This window comes from Lampris incognitus, chromosome 5 (genome assembly GCF_029633865.1).
Source record: "Lampris incognitus isolate fLamInc1 chromosome 5, fLamInc1.hap2, whole genome shotgun sequence".
NCBI lineage: Eukaryota > Metazoa > Chordata > Actinopteri > Lampriformes > Lampridae > Lampris > Lampris incognitus.
In genome coordinates, this window is record NC_079215.1 from 39,216,426 (window position 1) to 39,233,262 (window position 16,837).

General features: G+C 43.9%; 1 protein-coding gene across 1 annotated transcript in view; it reads left to right on the plus strand.

Annotated features, from left to right (window-relative positions):
* The window catches only part of LOC130112987 (putative methyltransferase NSUN7), a 39,262-nt gene that overhangs the window by 14,241 nt on the left and 8,184 nt on the right, over window positions 1-16,837 (plus strand). The window contains exons 7-11 of the mRNA XM_056280508.1: window positions 2,934-3,147; window positions 3,631-3,774; window positions 5,022-5,123; window positions 5,499-5,616; window positions 13,559-13,676. Of these exons, the coding sequence (XP_056136483.1) occupies window positions 2,934-3,147; window positions 3,631-3,774; window positions 5,022-5,123; window positions 5,499-5,616; window positions 13,559-13,676 (696 nt within the window). The remainder of the gene's footprint in view (window positions 1-2,933; window positions 3,148-3,630; window positions 3,775-5,021; window positions 5,124-5,498; window positions 5,617-13,558; window positions 13,677-16,837) is intronic.

Here is a 16,837-nt window from a genome sequence, read left to right on the forward strand (position 1 = left end):
TTTCTAATCAACAATGCTCTGCTTTTTTTAAAAGTTTTTCAACTCCAAAATTAGTACAGTTCATGAACAGCTGGCCTCTGCCAACATCATGCAGACTGACATACCATTAGCAAGTGCCATGAAACTGTCTCCATCCCCTGTCCTGTGTGAGACTTCAATCTTCCAGCTGAAAACACATTTTTGAACTGATTACAAATTCCAATACCTTTATTATTTACCTCCACATCACCTGGATCCAATTCCCACAACCCTAGTTAAAGTATGCCTGCCCTCTATCATCTCCCTGATAACCTCCATCATCAACTCCTCTCTGTGCACTCGTACAGTTCCCCCTGCACTGAAGGTTTCCATAATCAGACCGACTGAAAAAACCCGGTGTAGACTCTAATGACCAAAACTACTACCAGCCCACTTCCAATTTACTATTCATCTCCAAAATTCTTGAGAGGGTAGTTGCATCTCAACTCCAGATCTACCTTGTTAACAATAATCTCGTAGAACAATTCCAATCTGGCTTTTGCCGCAAACATAGCACAGAAACAGCCCTGGTTAAGATCACCAATGACCTCCTTCGTGCAGTTGATGCCAGTCTACTCCTTATCCTCAGCCTCCTTGACCTCACCCCAGCCTTTGATATCACATCCGATCAGATCCTCATGGATCATCCAGCTAGCATTGGAGTTGGGGGCATTGTGTATCAGTGGTTTGCTTTCCACCTTGCAAACAGACTTTGTAAAGATTCAGAAGTGGTGGTCAGAAAGCTTCATAGTTCATCGTGGAGTTCCACAGGATTCAGTGTTGGGGCAACCCCTGTTTATCATTTACCTCCTCCCTCTTGGCAACATCTTCCGGCACTGTGGTATACATTTTCACTGTTATGCTGATGATACACATGTTCACTAAGCCCACTTCTACTCTCCCATCCAGCACCCGCAATGCTTGTCTCCATTATTTACAGATATGGATGACAAACAATTATCTGAAATTCAACAGTAGTAAAACTGAGCTACTCCTCCATCCATCCATTATCTTAACCGCTTGTCCTGCTCTCAGGGTCGCTGAAGCCTATTCCATCAGTCATTGGGCAGCAGGCGGGGAGACACGCTGGACATGCAGCCAGGCCATCACAGGGCACACACACACACATTCGTTCCTAGTTACAATTTAGTATGGCCAATTCACCTGACTTACATGTCTTTGGACTGCGGGAGGAAACCGGAGCCCCCGGAGGAAACCCATGCAGACACGGGGAAAACATGCAAACTCCACACAGAGGATGACCCGGGACACCCCACCAAGGTTGGACTACCCCAGGGCTCGAACGCAGGACCTTCTTGCTGTGAGGCGACTGTTAGGCCTTAGGCGAACACGCGGACCCAAGGAGACAGTGGTGCTAAAACGGGTTTATTCGTCTTAGCCAAAAGGTCGGCAACAGAAAAAGGCAGGAGGCGGTGACTGAAGGCAGGCTGGCGCCTTCCCGGGATCTGGGCTGAAGCAACGAGGTCCTGGATCTGGAAATGGCAAGGGGGGGGAGTTTGGTCAAGAAACAAACAAACAAACGGCGTGAACGCTTTCTCGGGAAACTTCTTCTGGATAGGGTACGCAGGCACTACCGATGAGACGGAACTATCTGGCAAAGTGCTGAACACTGAACCAGGCTTTTATGGAGGAGAGGTGGGTAATTGCACATGGGGATCAGGTGTGCCTTGCTGCACTCAGCCCACAAGTAGGTCAGCCACGCCTCCATGTCGCAGCCCATCCTGCAGGTACTCAGAGAGAGGAGGGGGGAACACTCAGACCATAACAGCGACTGCACTAACCACTGCGCCACTGTGCCGCCGAGCTACTTCTCATTGGCACTAAATCTACACTCTCAAAAACTCCCCATTGCTGGAGCCACCATACCTGTCTCCACGCAAGTTAAGAGCCTTGGTGTTATCCTGAACAGTATCATTTCTTTTTCCAGTCATGTAAACAACGTCTCACAGATTGTCTGTTTCCATCTGTGAAACATCTCCAGATTATGCCCTGCTTTAACACAACACACCACAGAAATCTTAGTCACTGCTTTGGTCACATCACGCATTGACTACCGCGATGTGATCCTGGCAGGCATCCCCAACAAACTTATTCACCGACTTCAACTCATCCAGAATTATGCTGCATGGATTATTACACGTTCAAAGTCCACTGAACATGTCACTCCCCTGCTGATTCAATTACACTGGCTTCCTGTGTCACAGCGGCTTAACTTTAAAATTTTACCATTAACATTCAAAGCGCTTCATAATCTTTCCCCTGCTTATCTAACAGACCTCCTTCAGACGTACACTCCATCTCATTCCCTGCGGTCTTCATCGGCGGGTCTATTGGCACTACCAGCCATCAACCTCAGCACAATAGAAGCCAGGCCTTTCTCCTATGTTGCACCCAAAATCTGGAAATCCCTTCCCCCTCACATCCGCATACTGGACTCCATTACAGAATTAAAAACTCCTCTTAAAACCCACCTTTTTGAAATAGCTTACTCATCGTAACTGCATTAACTGCATCAGCTGCATCTTGATTTACCTCCTTGCTGAGCTATGCTCCGTTGCTTATTGTGTGCTTTATTACTGATCGTATATGATGTGAGGCAACCTTGAGTGTCATGAAATGCGCCGTGAAATAAAATGTATTACTATTATTATTATTGTTATTATTAGCTATGTAGATACGCATCAAAACGATCAAATTAGGGAAACTTCGGTGATCAAAAAAGCAAAATAAAGACCACAGAATCGGAAGTGAGTATGCTACATATTGGTGACGCAGAACCATCTCAAAATCCCCCAACCTGAGAATCAGGTATTGGGAGACTTGTACATTCTTGACATCTACAACATGTTTGAAAATGTGTGTTACATGATCCTTTCCCCCTCTCATCTCATCAGGACAGGAGTGTGTGTCTGGCCGTGGAGGCATTGCGGTCCCTGTTGGCCGTGGGCAGCGACATCCTGGTGGCCGGCTCGTTCTCGGCTCTGACGGTGGCCCACATAGCCGTCTTGGCTGCTGCCTGCTCAGGAAGAGTGCTGGTGTGTGGTACCGATCACACAGCCCGACAGAAAGAAGAAATGAAAGGCCTCCTCAGACAAATGAACATCAAGAGTGAGTGATTGGAAAAAAAACACGAGATAACTTTACAGGGTGAATTAAACAGGTTTCCTCTACTGTTGGATAATACACAAAATGATTTACTTATGTGAATGAATGCTACTTTTGAGGAGGAGCAGGATGCACAAAAGTGCTATGTTGCGTGTATGTGTATGAGCATGTCGTCTATGTGTGGGTGTCTGTGTATGAGACCAAGGTAGATAAAGGAAAGGGGTCGACAGGGAACGGAAATGTGCTGTTTGTGTGTGGATACGTAAGCGTGTGTTTTTCTGTCACATACTGAGCACTGTATTCTCAAATGTTCCCATACATATTTACATTTACCTAAGTCAAACAGTCCCGTGGGAAATTCGAAAAATAAAGGGAGGGGGAAAAAAAGCAGAGCATGGACACGGAAAATCTAGACAACGCATAATTTTTTTTTTTTAAATGACACAGCCAACATGACAACACTAGAGACAATTACGTCCCATGTAGATGTGCGCACCCTGTCGGAGAGGTTCCTCTGTCTGGATGAGTGGGACGGCCCGGGTCAACGCGTCAAGACCGTCCTCGTGCTGCCAAAGTGCTCCTCGTCTGCCCTCAACGACCCCGTTCACACAATCCTCAGTGAACACGGAGGTATGACCCGTCCAGGAAGAAGGGATGAGAGGGATAGAAAGTTGGGGAAGGGGTGAATGGGTGGGCTGAGATCATACAAATACAATTCGATCTGCTTCTCAAGTTAAAAGTGAGGGGGGGAAAAAAGGATTACCATTTACCTCTAATTAAAAGGATGTGTGTGCATGTGTGTGTGTGTGTGTGTGTGTGTGTGTATGTGTGTGTGTCCACTTGTGCGCATGTGTTCGTGTGTGTGCTTGTGCATTCGTGTGTGTGGGTGTATGTATGTGTGTCTGTGTGAGAGAGATGAAAAAGGAGAAGGGGAGAGGGGCAGAAGTGTGTGTGTGTGTGTGTGTGTGTGTGTGTGTGTATGTGTGTGTGTGTACACACGGAGTGAAGAGGTCATGAGAAGGACAGCTGTGTGTGTGTGTGTGTGACAGGAATAGAAAGATGAAAGCATGGATAGAGAGAGAAAGAGAAAGAGTCCTTTGCAGACATCTTGCAGAAAGGAGGGCGGGAATTGAGCGAGGGGAGAAAAATTGGATGTTGATAATAAGGGTGTAAGAACAAGAAACAGAAAGTAAAAGAATAAATATAAAGAAATATATCGCTGACATGTTTAAGATGTACCTGTTACAGGATGATTCTGTTTTCTTACAACCTGGGTCATGACCTTATTTTACCCACCAGCTTCAGTGATTTTGGACACTGAAGCACCGCTGGACACAGCTTTACCGTGGTGGGGCAACCAACCGATCACGAGCATCACATATGTTTCAACAAGTCTATTTCAACCCAGTTATTTAAATCACATTTTTAAGTGGAAAAAAAGTGCAAGTTAAAACTTATTAGCATAAATGTCCAATATATCAGTGATCTACCGCATTGCTGGGCTACTTCCTGGTTCAACGCGCAGGAAGGACCAACCTAGATAGCAGTTACCATCGGTAAACTGCACAATTGAGAAATCATACAGAAGATAATGGGAAATCATGCAGACGGTGAAAGTGAAGCGCTAGGATTTTTTTCTCCATTGTAGTTATTGAAAAGACAGGTTTAAGGGCCGTGTTCATTTGCACAGGACACGATCGCAAAGCTCCGTCGAATGTTGGCCCTGTATCCAAAACCTCCAAAAGTTGAGTAAATTGAAGCTATATCCGATAGGCACGATAGCAAAAACTACAAAAATAGGACCCAGTTTGTAAAAAAAAATAAGGAAGTTTCCTTTATTGTTATGAATGCTTAAAACAAGTCCACTCTGCTGTCAGACTGTGATTTGCTGCAGGATTTGTCTCAAGGTTCAGTGTCCCAAAGCAAGATACACAAACTGGCCACCAAGCAGGCCTGTCTACTGGCCCACGCGCTCACCTGTGAGTTAACAGACACACACACACACGCACACACACGCACGCACGCACGCACGCACACACACACACACACACACACACACACACACACACACACACACACACACACACACACACACACACACACACACACACACACACACACACCTAGGGTTGCTGTTCCAAGGCTGACCCTGATTTCTCACATGTGCACACACCCCTGAATAGGACCTTTGCTGTTGATACTTTTGTCATATGTTTTTATGATCTTTTTTTCCTCCCTATACTCTCTTCTAAGCTGCCATAGTATGCCATAGTACCGTGATGATATCAAAAAATATATATTTAAAAACAACACTAATCACACTTTCTGCTTTTCTCTATCACTCTCTAATTCAGTCCCTAGAGTCCAGACAGTGGTCTACTGCACACGTTCAGTGTATCCTGAGGAAAATGAACAGCTGGTCAAAACAGTCTTAGAGGAAGCTGTCTCACATCGCAACCTACTTCCTTTCAGGTAATCATATACAGACACGCGCGCACACACGCACACACACACACACACACAAGGAAAGATTGTTTGATCATCTGATCAGTTGCTCCATTAATAGTCTGCAAACTAAAAAGCACCAGAGAGGGGAAATGACTAAAAAGATAGCCTTTTTATGATCTCCTTCTCTTTGATCAGTAAGTCGACAAGGCACATAGAAACTTATGAGCAAATAACTTCTGCAACTAGTACACGGATGAGAACATAATTAATTTCAAATATTCTGTGAGCATCATGGAGGCATTACAGGATCAGGAACAATTTGTCATTTCTTACACGAAAGACAGGAAATCCTGTTTCCCCCAGCCCACAGCAGTGCGAGACAAAAGACAAAAACACACAGCCAAAATTTCCCAAAAACGACACCACCACCAATGACATCCCAACAAACATGCCTCTTTGGGGCCCATGTGGGGCCACTGCGGGCAGGAACAGAGGGCCCACTGTGGGTGGCCCACTGTGGGCCCCGTTACCAGCATGAAATGCGGGGCACGTGTGGGCCCCAGTGGGCAGCCCATACTCAGCCCAGAGTGTGGGCTGAGTATGGGCTGCCCACACGAAGCAGAGTGGGCCCTCAGTGGGACCCATTGTGGGCCCGCAGCATGCCCATAGTATGCCCACACTTTGGGCTGGGAGCAGTGGTCCCACACGGGCCCATAGTGCCCCATGTGTACCTGGTATGCTAGTGACATTTATTGACAGCCAGCTCAAACAAAAAAATGAAGAAAATATAAATTATACAAAGAAAGAATTTATTGAAAATTAGAAACAATTGGAATTGAAAAACAAAACTATATACCAAATTAAATGCTTTTATAAAACAAAACAACAAACATAGAACCACATTTGAGCACAATAAGAACATTAAATCTAAAAAAAAAACATTAAATTATTTATTTTTTGCTCCTTCTACTCCTTCCTCTGTCTCTATCCCTGGCATTTCTGAGCCACATTTTGATGGCAGCTTCCACCTCGGATGCTGTGGCCCGGCTGCTTTTTGTCACAGCATCTGAAGAAAACAACAATTGAAATGTAAGTGTACAGTATGAGTTAGCCACAGGTGGAGCATTTAATCTAGCCTGGGATTCCATTCACCTGTTGGGGTAGAGGCAAATCTCGAACAGAGATGTCTCGAAACCTGGGCAAGTAAAGCCAAAATTATCTGTATGTGACCGTGTTTTTTTATTTAGGTAAACTGACACTTTGATTGTTCCGTGGACTCAGGCGGGGCAAAATTCAAATTAAACTACCCAAATCCAACTTCTTGGAGTATTTAAAGTAATGAGGATTGGCACCACTCGTGACCAAGCCCAAACTGAACCAGGGCTATAGGCTATATTTACTTATATACTGCTAGAGTGATGGAAGGTGTCAAGTTTATTACTGCACACATGCACAACATGTCAGATGTATTGCAGGCTATATGAGACTACAATAAGCTGCTGTGTGTGTATGTTCGCTAAATTTCTGATGGTTCAAAATGATTAAAATTGTTAAGTTATGAGTAATAGTTAATCTGTAATTAAGTTGGTTAAAAAAACAGCAAGAACTTCTCTATGGGAACATTTAAGGGACAAAAAAAATAACAAAAAAACTAGTGTTCTTTCTCTTAACTATAATATGAAACAGCTGCAACAAACCAAAAAGTTGAGATGGTACTTGTCTTGTTGGATGGGCAGTTTTAGTTAAGTATGGGATGGAGCGGTTGTACCTTGGACAACTTGTTTACATTTTACTGTCATTTTTGCAGAGGTCTGACTATATGCAGCATTGGGCATGGGCGGTAAATAAAAAGTTTGAGTACCGCTTACCCTAAAGCAGTTGTAATCTTAAAACGTTTTAACTGTACTGTCAACAGGGGGTTGACCTCAAAGGACAAAACTGCTATGGGCCCCGCATGGGCTAACCCACAGGGGCCCATGTGGGCCTACTGTGGGCAAGAGCACAGTTGGGCTTGTCCACAATAAGCCCACATAGGGGCCTCAAAGGGCAAAACTACTGTGGGCCCCGCATGGGCTAACCACATGGGGCCCATGTGGGATTAGTGCGGGTTTGCCCCTGCCCACATTGCCCCACAGTAAACCCACACCTACCCACAGTGGGCCCGCATGGGCATGTTTGCTGGGACCACTAAAATTTCCCAAAAACGACACCACCAGAAAACAGACAGAACAAAGCAAAAAGAAAGAAAGAAAAAACTACAACAACAACAAAAAAACAGTTAACAACAGCCCAACGCCAGCCAGGATGACGGTCGGAACTGCTGGTCTGCATGGGCTAGCAATTAGCTTAGCCTGCCCCACTTCCGCAACTTGTCAGACCGCCCTCAGTGCTTCCTCTTCGGGCACAGCTCCGGCAGGGCCATGGTCCCTGGGCGCACCGGACGCAGCAGATCAGGCTCCCCCAGCAGATCCAACGCTATCTCTCCCAGCCAGACACCTTCGACACATCTCCCTGCATTCCACACGGCGACATGTAAACACAGTCAATGCTAGGCGAAGCCACCACCAGACCGCCCTCGGTGTTATCGGAACTGCCAGTCTGCATGGGCTAGCTTAGCCTGCCCCGCTTCCGTGTCCTATTAGACTGCCCTTGGTGTTATGTCTTTGGGTGCAGTCAGGGCCATGGTCCCTAGGCCCACAGGATGCAGCAGACCAGGCTCTCCCAGCCATCAGATGATGACAAAACAAACAGACGCAGACATGGACAAACACACATAGACGGTACTGGGTGGGGCCGCCGCAAACGTGAATTCGCGCTGCCATCTTCCCACACCAGAAGTGGAGTTGTAGACACTATCTAAGCATAGCCTTGACATAAATTGTTATTATTTAACTAATATTACTTCACTACTGTCAGTAATGATAATCATTGGCAAAACTAAATGGTAGCTCACATGGTCAGCAAAGTGCACACTGCATAAAAGAAGTAATTAATCACCATCAAGTGTCTTCATAAACTTCAATTGGTCCAGAATTCAGCTGCCCATATCAATAGCAGAACTCCTTCCATAGATCATATCACTCCTGGTCTTCAGCAACTCCATTGGCTCCCTGTTAAATACCGTATTGACTTCAAGATACTGCTTCTCACCTTTAAGGCCCTTAATAACCTAGCTCCTTCATATCTTTCTGAACGCCTTCATAGCCACATGTTCTCCTGCACTCTCAGATCCTCTTTTGCCCTCCAACTCACTACGCCAGGGGTGGGCAGTCTTATCCAGAAAGGGCCAGTGTGGGTGAAGGTTTTTGTTCCAACCAAACAGTTACACACCTGATCCCACTAATCAACCAGTAGCGTCTTGCCAAGGAACTTGATTAGGAGACACAGGTGTGTAATTGCTTGGTTGGAACAAAAACCTTCACCCACACTGGCCCTTTCTGGATAAGATTGCCCACCCCTGGAGTACACCATTGGTTCGCTTGATACCATGGGGTCTAGAGCCTTCAGTCATTCTGCCCCGCGCCTATGGAACTTTCTCCCACAAGACATTCACAACATTGACTCTCTTTCTACCTTCAAATCCCATCTCAAAAGGGACCTTTTCAAACTGGCATATTCAGTCTGATCCATGCTTCGCTAAGTTTTTTGCAGATGATGATTTAATATTTATCTGTTGTATTAACTTTTTACTGTCGACCCTGCTTTGTTTTGATTTTATGCTGTCTAATACAGTTTTGCTTGTTTTTTGTTTTTTTTAACTGTATTCTGTAAGGTGTCCTTGGGTGCTCCGAAAGGCGCCCGCAAATAAAATGTATTTTTATTATTGTTATTATTAGGGAGATTTGAGGGCCAATTTAGGCAGAGATACACAATTATCTGGTAAACATCCAGAAAAACACTGAAACGGTTAAAAGAACATACTCCCATGAACTATGCAAATGAATACAAGCTACATCTTTATTAGTTTATTATTGGATATCCCTGTTTTCTGTCTCCTTTAGGCCTCATGAAAGTAGTAAAAATGTTAACGAGAAGCAATATGGATCTGTTAACAATGGTAACAATTTATTTTACCGAAAAAAATGGCTGAAAATCTTAACTTCTCATCAAGATGAGTCACTCCTCTCTGTCTGACATATTCATTACCATATATATTGTAGCGAATTTGGGGGGCAATCTGGGAGACCGTCGCCACAGCCAGGATTTGCTACAATATTTTGCAGATTTCTGAGGATAAATTACATAATACCTGACATTGTTATAAAGTACTACTATTACATAACTTGATATCAAATTATAAAATATAAACATCAAATCATTTCCATTTACTTGGCTAAGAATGATCCAACATGTTTGAATGGGTAGCCACCAGCCCCATCATAATCAAGCATAAATATAGTACAACAAAAACACATATCGTCATTTACAGGAACATTGAGTGCCAGTATTGCTAACTGATGGAAAACATGGGACAGTATCTCTCCACAGTCCAAATCCAGATCACATTTTTCATCTCACATCATTTGCCCATTCTCTTCTCAAGGCATCTTCCTTCTCTTCTCCACCCATGTTTTGGCCCTTCCTATCTGAGTGGGCCGGTCAGTTGCTCTTTGATAACACTAAGCAAAACTCTTTTAATTATTCTTTTTTTCAAAGATTGATGCCATTTATGTAGATTTATGTTGTTTTTTTTCTTCCAACTAACTATAAAAGAAGATGTAGGCAGACTAACAACCCACAAATTAGCATAGATCCTCCTGCTGTTTTCGTATAGTAAACGTGGGACATGAATCTTCCAGCTACTTTACTTTAAAGCATAACACTCACATCTGTTTCTTGGCAATGAACGTGCAAATCAGCCAGCAGAAACCCATTTAAACCAGAAGGAGCCGAAGGAAAGCCACTAGATGAGGTGAGTGAAATTTAATTTTCAAAAGACCAAACTTTAAACACATGAACGCAAGTATAGACACCCACTGATAGTCCTAAAGTAATAGTAGCTGGCAGGTCTAAACATGCCTCTGGGGGAGAGTGACAGACAGACCAACAGTGAGACAGACAGACCGACAGTGAAACAGATCGACAGAGAGACAGACAGACCCACCGACCGACTAGCAGACAGACAGAAAGACAGAGACAGACCAGACCGACTGACCAACTGACAGACAGAGAGACAGAGAGACAGAAAGACAGACTGACCGGCAGAGAGACAGACAGACAGACCAACAGAGAAACTGACAGACAGACAGACCGACTGTCAGACAAACAGACAGTGAGACAGAAGGATAGACCAACAGACCTGGTAAACATCCAGAAAAACACTGAAACAATTAAAAGAACATACTCCCATATACTTTACAAGACAGCCAGACAGACAGACAGACAGACCAGACCGACCGACCGACTGACAGAAAGACAGACAGACCAGCAGACAGACTGACTGACAGAGAGACAGACAGACAGGCAGACCAGCGGACAGACAGACAGATAAACAGACAGAGTGACAGAGATAGAGACCGACAGACAGTCAGACCGACTAACGGACAAACAGACAGCAAGACAGACAGACAGACAAACAGCGAGACAGACAGACTGACCAACAGAAAGAGACGGACAGATCGACCGACAGACAGACAGGCCGACAGAGACAGACAGACCGACAGACAGACAGACTGACTAACAGACAGACAGACCAGCCGACAGACAGCACATGCTTTACAACTGGATATGCCAAGCATGGCATGACGGTGATCTCTGAGAAGAGAGACTGTAAAAAAGCAAGAATAAGTGTGTGTGAGCGACTGAGTGAGTTATTTGTGAGAGAAAAATATTGTATATTGTATGTATTGGATGGAGAGATTACTTTTGTCTAGCATATAAACGATAAACTATTCAGTGATGTTTACAAAGGAGTGAACGACTTCATGCGCTGTAGAGTTGGCATACTGTTTACCTGTTTGTTCACAATGTGACGGGTAATCAGAGAGGAACCAAAAAAAAGAGCGTTTATCAAAGGTAAACATGGGAGAGAGCGTGAGAGAGAGAGAAAGAGAGCGAGGGAGAAAGAGAGCTTGAGAGAGAGAGAGAGACAAAATGAGAGAAAGAGAGAGACAGCTGGCCGGTGATAGGACTGTCTGTCGTTGCCATGGGGATGATAGTTAATCCTGTAGTTGGGGGAAGCGGTGGAAAAAGGAGAAGATTTAATGGAGTCATTTTCATGCCTGCTGCTCTGTCCTCATCCACGGTGGCTGCCGTATGCAAACAAACACCAAATTACCAACATAAATACAAATCCAAAGGACAAATACACAAAATAAAACAAACAAACAAAATAAAAGTGAAACAACAATGACAAAAAGACATGGCAAAAACCAGAAATGCTTCTGCACCACCCAAATAGTGGGGCGCTAAGACAATTATTCGAACAGATAAAGACAGTCACCACATGCAATGACCTCCTCCGCTGCGTCTGTGATTTATAGTATTAATGTAATTTTGCTCAGTGTAAACCCCTTTTACTGCCCTGATGACAGCCATGGGGCCAAAAAGCATTGAATTTTTTGTTTTATTTTCAAACCTGAGATACTACATGTCAGGCCAAAAACACTGATGGCTTTCTAACACTTTATTTTGGAGTGCTTTGGGTTTTTCTATATCAGAAACACTGATGCCATTATTTTGGGTAAAGACTGGCTGTTTTGCTGCTTCGCCGTGGTGCAATTAGCATATTTGCAGCACAACATCTTCAGCATGCTAAGTCAGTGGTAGAATTTAGGCTGAGAAACACGGAGATGTGTGTATCTATTGGACACTACACATCAGCTTTGCGCCATACCCAAAATACTGCAGCAGAACAAAGAGTAAATCCACAGTAGCCAATGGTCTATGTGCACAATGGCAAGCTGATCAAAGAGACGGTTGGTATGTTGAAATAACAGTATGTTCCTTTGTATAAATAGTGTTCAAAAACCAAAACTAGGAACATTGGAGTCCTCTTTTTTTTCTTTTTTTGGTTTTCAAGAGCTTTTGAAAGAATGACAAAGTACGTCATAGAAAAACAACAGCTGTTAGTTGGTATCATGCCAGCATGCCCATCCTTCACCTCTTTTTCTCTGCGCTCCCTAGGGCTGCATGGGTTGCACAGAAAAGAGCAAGAATATGACAATTAATATCAAGAAGTACATGATGAGGAAAAGGGAAAAAATAAGATGAAAAACAAAAAATGAAAAATAAATTCAGTTAGTGAGATTTTTTTTTATCACTCCCCTTTTTTTTCCCCTCTCCAATCATACCCAGCCAATTACCCCACTCTTCCAAGCCATGCCGGTAGCTGCTCCACCCCCTCTGCTGATCTGGGGAGGGCTGCAGACTACCACATGCCTCCTCCAATACATGTGGAGTTGCCAGCCGCTTCTTTTCACCTGACAGTGAGGAGTTTCGCCAGGGGGACATAGCATGTGGGATGATCACACTATTCCCCCCCACTTCCCCCCAAATAGGCGCCCTAACCAACCAGAAGAGGCACTAGTGCAGTGACCAGGACACATACCCACATCCGGCTTCCCATCCGCAGACACGACCAATTTTGTCTGTAGGGACGCCCGACCAAGCCAGAGGCAACACAGGGATTCGAACTGGGATCCCCGTGTTGGTAGGCAACGGAATAGACCACCCCGCCACCCGGACACCCCTGTTGGCGATAATTTTTTTATGCCAAACAGTAAACATCGATGCAAAATTGGTAGGTTTGTATAGTTGGGAAACAGTAGAGGCCTGTGCTTTGACTTGAAATAATCCAAAATGTCACAAAACATTTCACTCCCATCTACACAGCACATTAACGCTCACGAGTAATGCGTGTGTTAAAACATCATGGATCATAATTAAAAGAAATGTGATGTATCCCTGGCTGAAATTAAGCTGCTGTCTTCTTGGTGTTTCAACATGGATTCTGTGTTGCTGTCAGGGTGAGCGGCCCAGTTTTCTCTGAGACTTGCGAATCAGGACCAGCCGGAGACAAGTTCCTCAGGATAGAGCCCTCCCAACACACCAACGGCTGCTTCATCACCCTGCTGGCCAGAGAGGTGAGAGAGAGAGAGAGAGAGAGAGAGAGAGAGAGAGAGAGAGAGAGAGAGAGAGAGAGAGAGAGAGCGAGAGAGAGAGAGAGCGAGAGAGAGAGAGAGAGAGAGAGAGAGAGAGAGAGAGAGAGAGAGAGAGAGAGAGAGAGAGAGAGAGAGAGAGAGAGAGAAAAAAAATTAAGATTGGACACAAGAGAACATCATTTATTTCTCAAGAACATGGGGTGAGACAAGGCTGCTGTCACCTGCCCTGTCCAACATTTATATTAGTGAATTGGCCACCATGTTGGAACAGTCCACAGCACCTGGTCTTACACTTCACAACTTACTGTTGACTTACTGTCAGACCTGGGCCCTGGCAATTAACATCAAAAAGACCAAAACAATGATATTTCAAAAAAGATCCTATCACGGAAACAAATATCACTTTATAATTGGAGCACATCCAATAGAAAACTGTTTGGAATATAATTATTTAGGCTTGAAAATAAGTTCCACTGGAAATTACAACCCAACAGTCAATGATCAGAGAGAGAAACCACGCAGGGCATTTTATGCAATCAAAAGAGACAAATTCACTTTCAGATTCCAATTTTAATTTGGCTCAATTACTTCAATCAATAATAGAACCCATTCTGTGCTATGGAAGTGAGGTGTGGGGCCCACAAACAAACCTAAATTTTGAACAATGAGAAAAAAGCATCCCAATTGAAAATGCACACACTGAATTTTGTAAAAGCATTCTGCAGGTGCACAGGACCACAACTAATAATGCCAGCAGAGCTAAATTGGGCCAATTTCCATTATTATTGAAAATCGAAAAATTATTAATTAAATATTGGCTTCATCTAAAAGAAAGTGACTCCCACTCCTACCACCACAAAACCCTGCAGAGCCAAGAGATGAGCAAAGACAAAGGTCAATCACTCAGCTGGTCCTGATGTGCCGTTCCAGTCCAAGCAGTGTTCTGTTTCAGGACCAGTCTGACACAAGGACTATCAGAGTCAACCAAATTATAATGCAACAGAAACAAATGTACCTCACCTATTAGAATACAAAATAAAATGCAATGTTATCTGACCCTAAAAAAACAGTACATTGTGGCAACCTGCCTGACCACATTGACTGATGTTAAACACAGAAACATGTTAACAAAGTACAGACTGAGTGCTTATAGCCTGGCCATTGAAACAGGCAGATATCAGAAAACATGGCTGCCAAAAGAGGAGCGACTGTGCCAACAGTGTGGAGGAACTGCTGTGGAGACAGAGCAGCACTTCCTCACACAGTGCCCAGCATTTAAACTTACCACGGAATAATTTTTTTCCCCAAAATTCAGCAATAAACTTTAACATTTTATTAAATCAGATAACAAAAAACTAAAAATTATACAGGGGGAAATGAAAGACAGTTGCGTTCTCGCAGGACAGTTTATCTCTGCCTGCCACCACAAGAGGGAATCAGAATGACCTGCTGGTCTACATCAGGCCTCAGTTTTAAGTTATCTTCTTTTTATTTTTGTATTATATGTATATATTATTGTCTTCTTTCTGTATGTATATTTGTTAACATTTGTTTTTTTGTACAATGCTTTGGCAAAACTGTATTTTGCAGTGTTGTAGTACTCGAGTCCAGGACTCGGAACTCGAGTCAGACTTGAATCCTGATTTTCAGGACTTGTGACTCGACTTTGACTTGAGCACTGATGACTCGGACTCGAGGCTTGACTTGGATTCAAGGTTTAGTGACTGGACTACAACACTGGTGTGTGTGCACATGCTTGCGAGTGCATTTGTTTGGGCATTGTGTCACAGAGTAAATAAACTCCCTCTGAAATGGTGAGAGCTGTGTCATTTTTGTTTAATGGAGACCTTTTTTATTTGTATGTCAGCTTTTTAACAGTGCCAAAGTGGAGCACTGGAGCCCATCTTGGAACTAGACTCAGACTCAACCTTGATGACTCAGACCCAGGCAATGGGGACTTGACACGGACTCTTCTTTGGGGACTTGGACTCAGACTCGAAAACTGGGGACTCGAGACTCAACTCAGACTCGAGGTTTAGTGACTCGACTACAACACTGGTATTTTGTCATAGTCATGCCAATAAAGCAACAAATTGAATATGAAAGCAACTGAATTTGAATTTGAGAGAGAGTGATGGAGGGGGGGGTAGTTCCATCATATATGTGTCAGTAAGAGAGAAAGAAGGAAATGGAGAGAGCACGTTTGTGAGCACAAGACAGGAAGTGAAAAGTGAAAAATATGTTGAAATCTGAAGACGAACATCAGAGGCAGAGAAAGGGGAAAAGTTTGCCTTTTGTGTGTGTGTGTGTGTGTGTGTGTGTGTGTGTGTGTGTGTGTGTGTGTGTGTGTGTGTGTGTGTGTGTGTGTGTGTGTGTGTGTGTGTGTGTGTGTGCGTGTGTGTGTGCGTGTGTGTGTGTGGTGATTGCTTTGGGACAAGATCCATCCAGTGGTGCTGAGGCTGCACTCATTTACTGTCAGTCTGCTGGGAGGTCGGCCAGCTTTGCTTGCGTGCACACACACATGCCTACATACACACGCTTGTCTGACCATCACACTGATGACTGTGCCCTGTGAAGTGACAGTGTTATTCCAATACACCATAAAAAAAGAGACAAGTTTAAGATGAGTTATGCCAGAGCCGTTAAAAATCAGTAGCTCAGAGGGAAGATGAATGGATAATTTCTTTATCGTTCCGCCAACACTTCTTCTACATAGCCTGTCTTCTGGCGCAGGGTGAGGGTTTTCCTTTTCTATTCCCCACACATAAAACACAAAATCAAAAATAAGAGACGCAGCTCAATCATATTGATCCCCCACAGCTCTCCAAATGGGTGCAGGGAGGGGACTGTGTGTTTGCGTGTCTATCTTGAGGCTTTGTGCATGTATCTTTATATGCATTGTTTCTTTACTTGATGAGAAAAAAAACCCAGATTCAAACCATTCCAACTTCCTATGGATACGTATGAATATACGCTGGTGCTGAACCGATTAGTTCATGAGCTGATTGACATGACATTGGTTGATTCTAATTTGGTCATTTATCAAGTAGAAATACCAATACTCAGATTTATCTTTTTCTGATTCACACCATAATAACTGGCTAGTGGTCAGATTAAAGGTACAATCCACAAATGATACACAC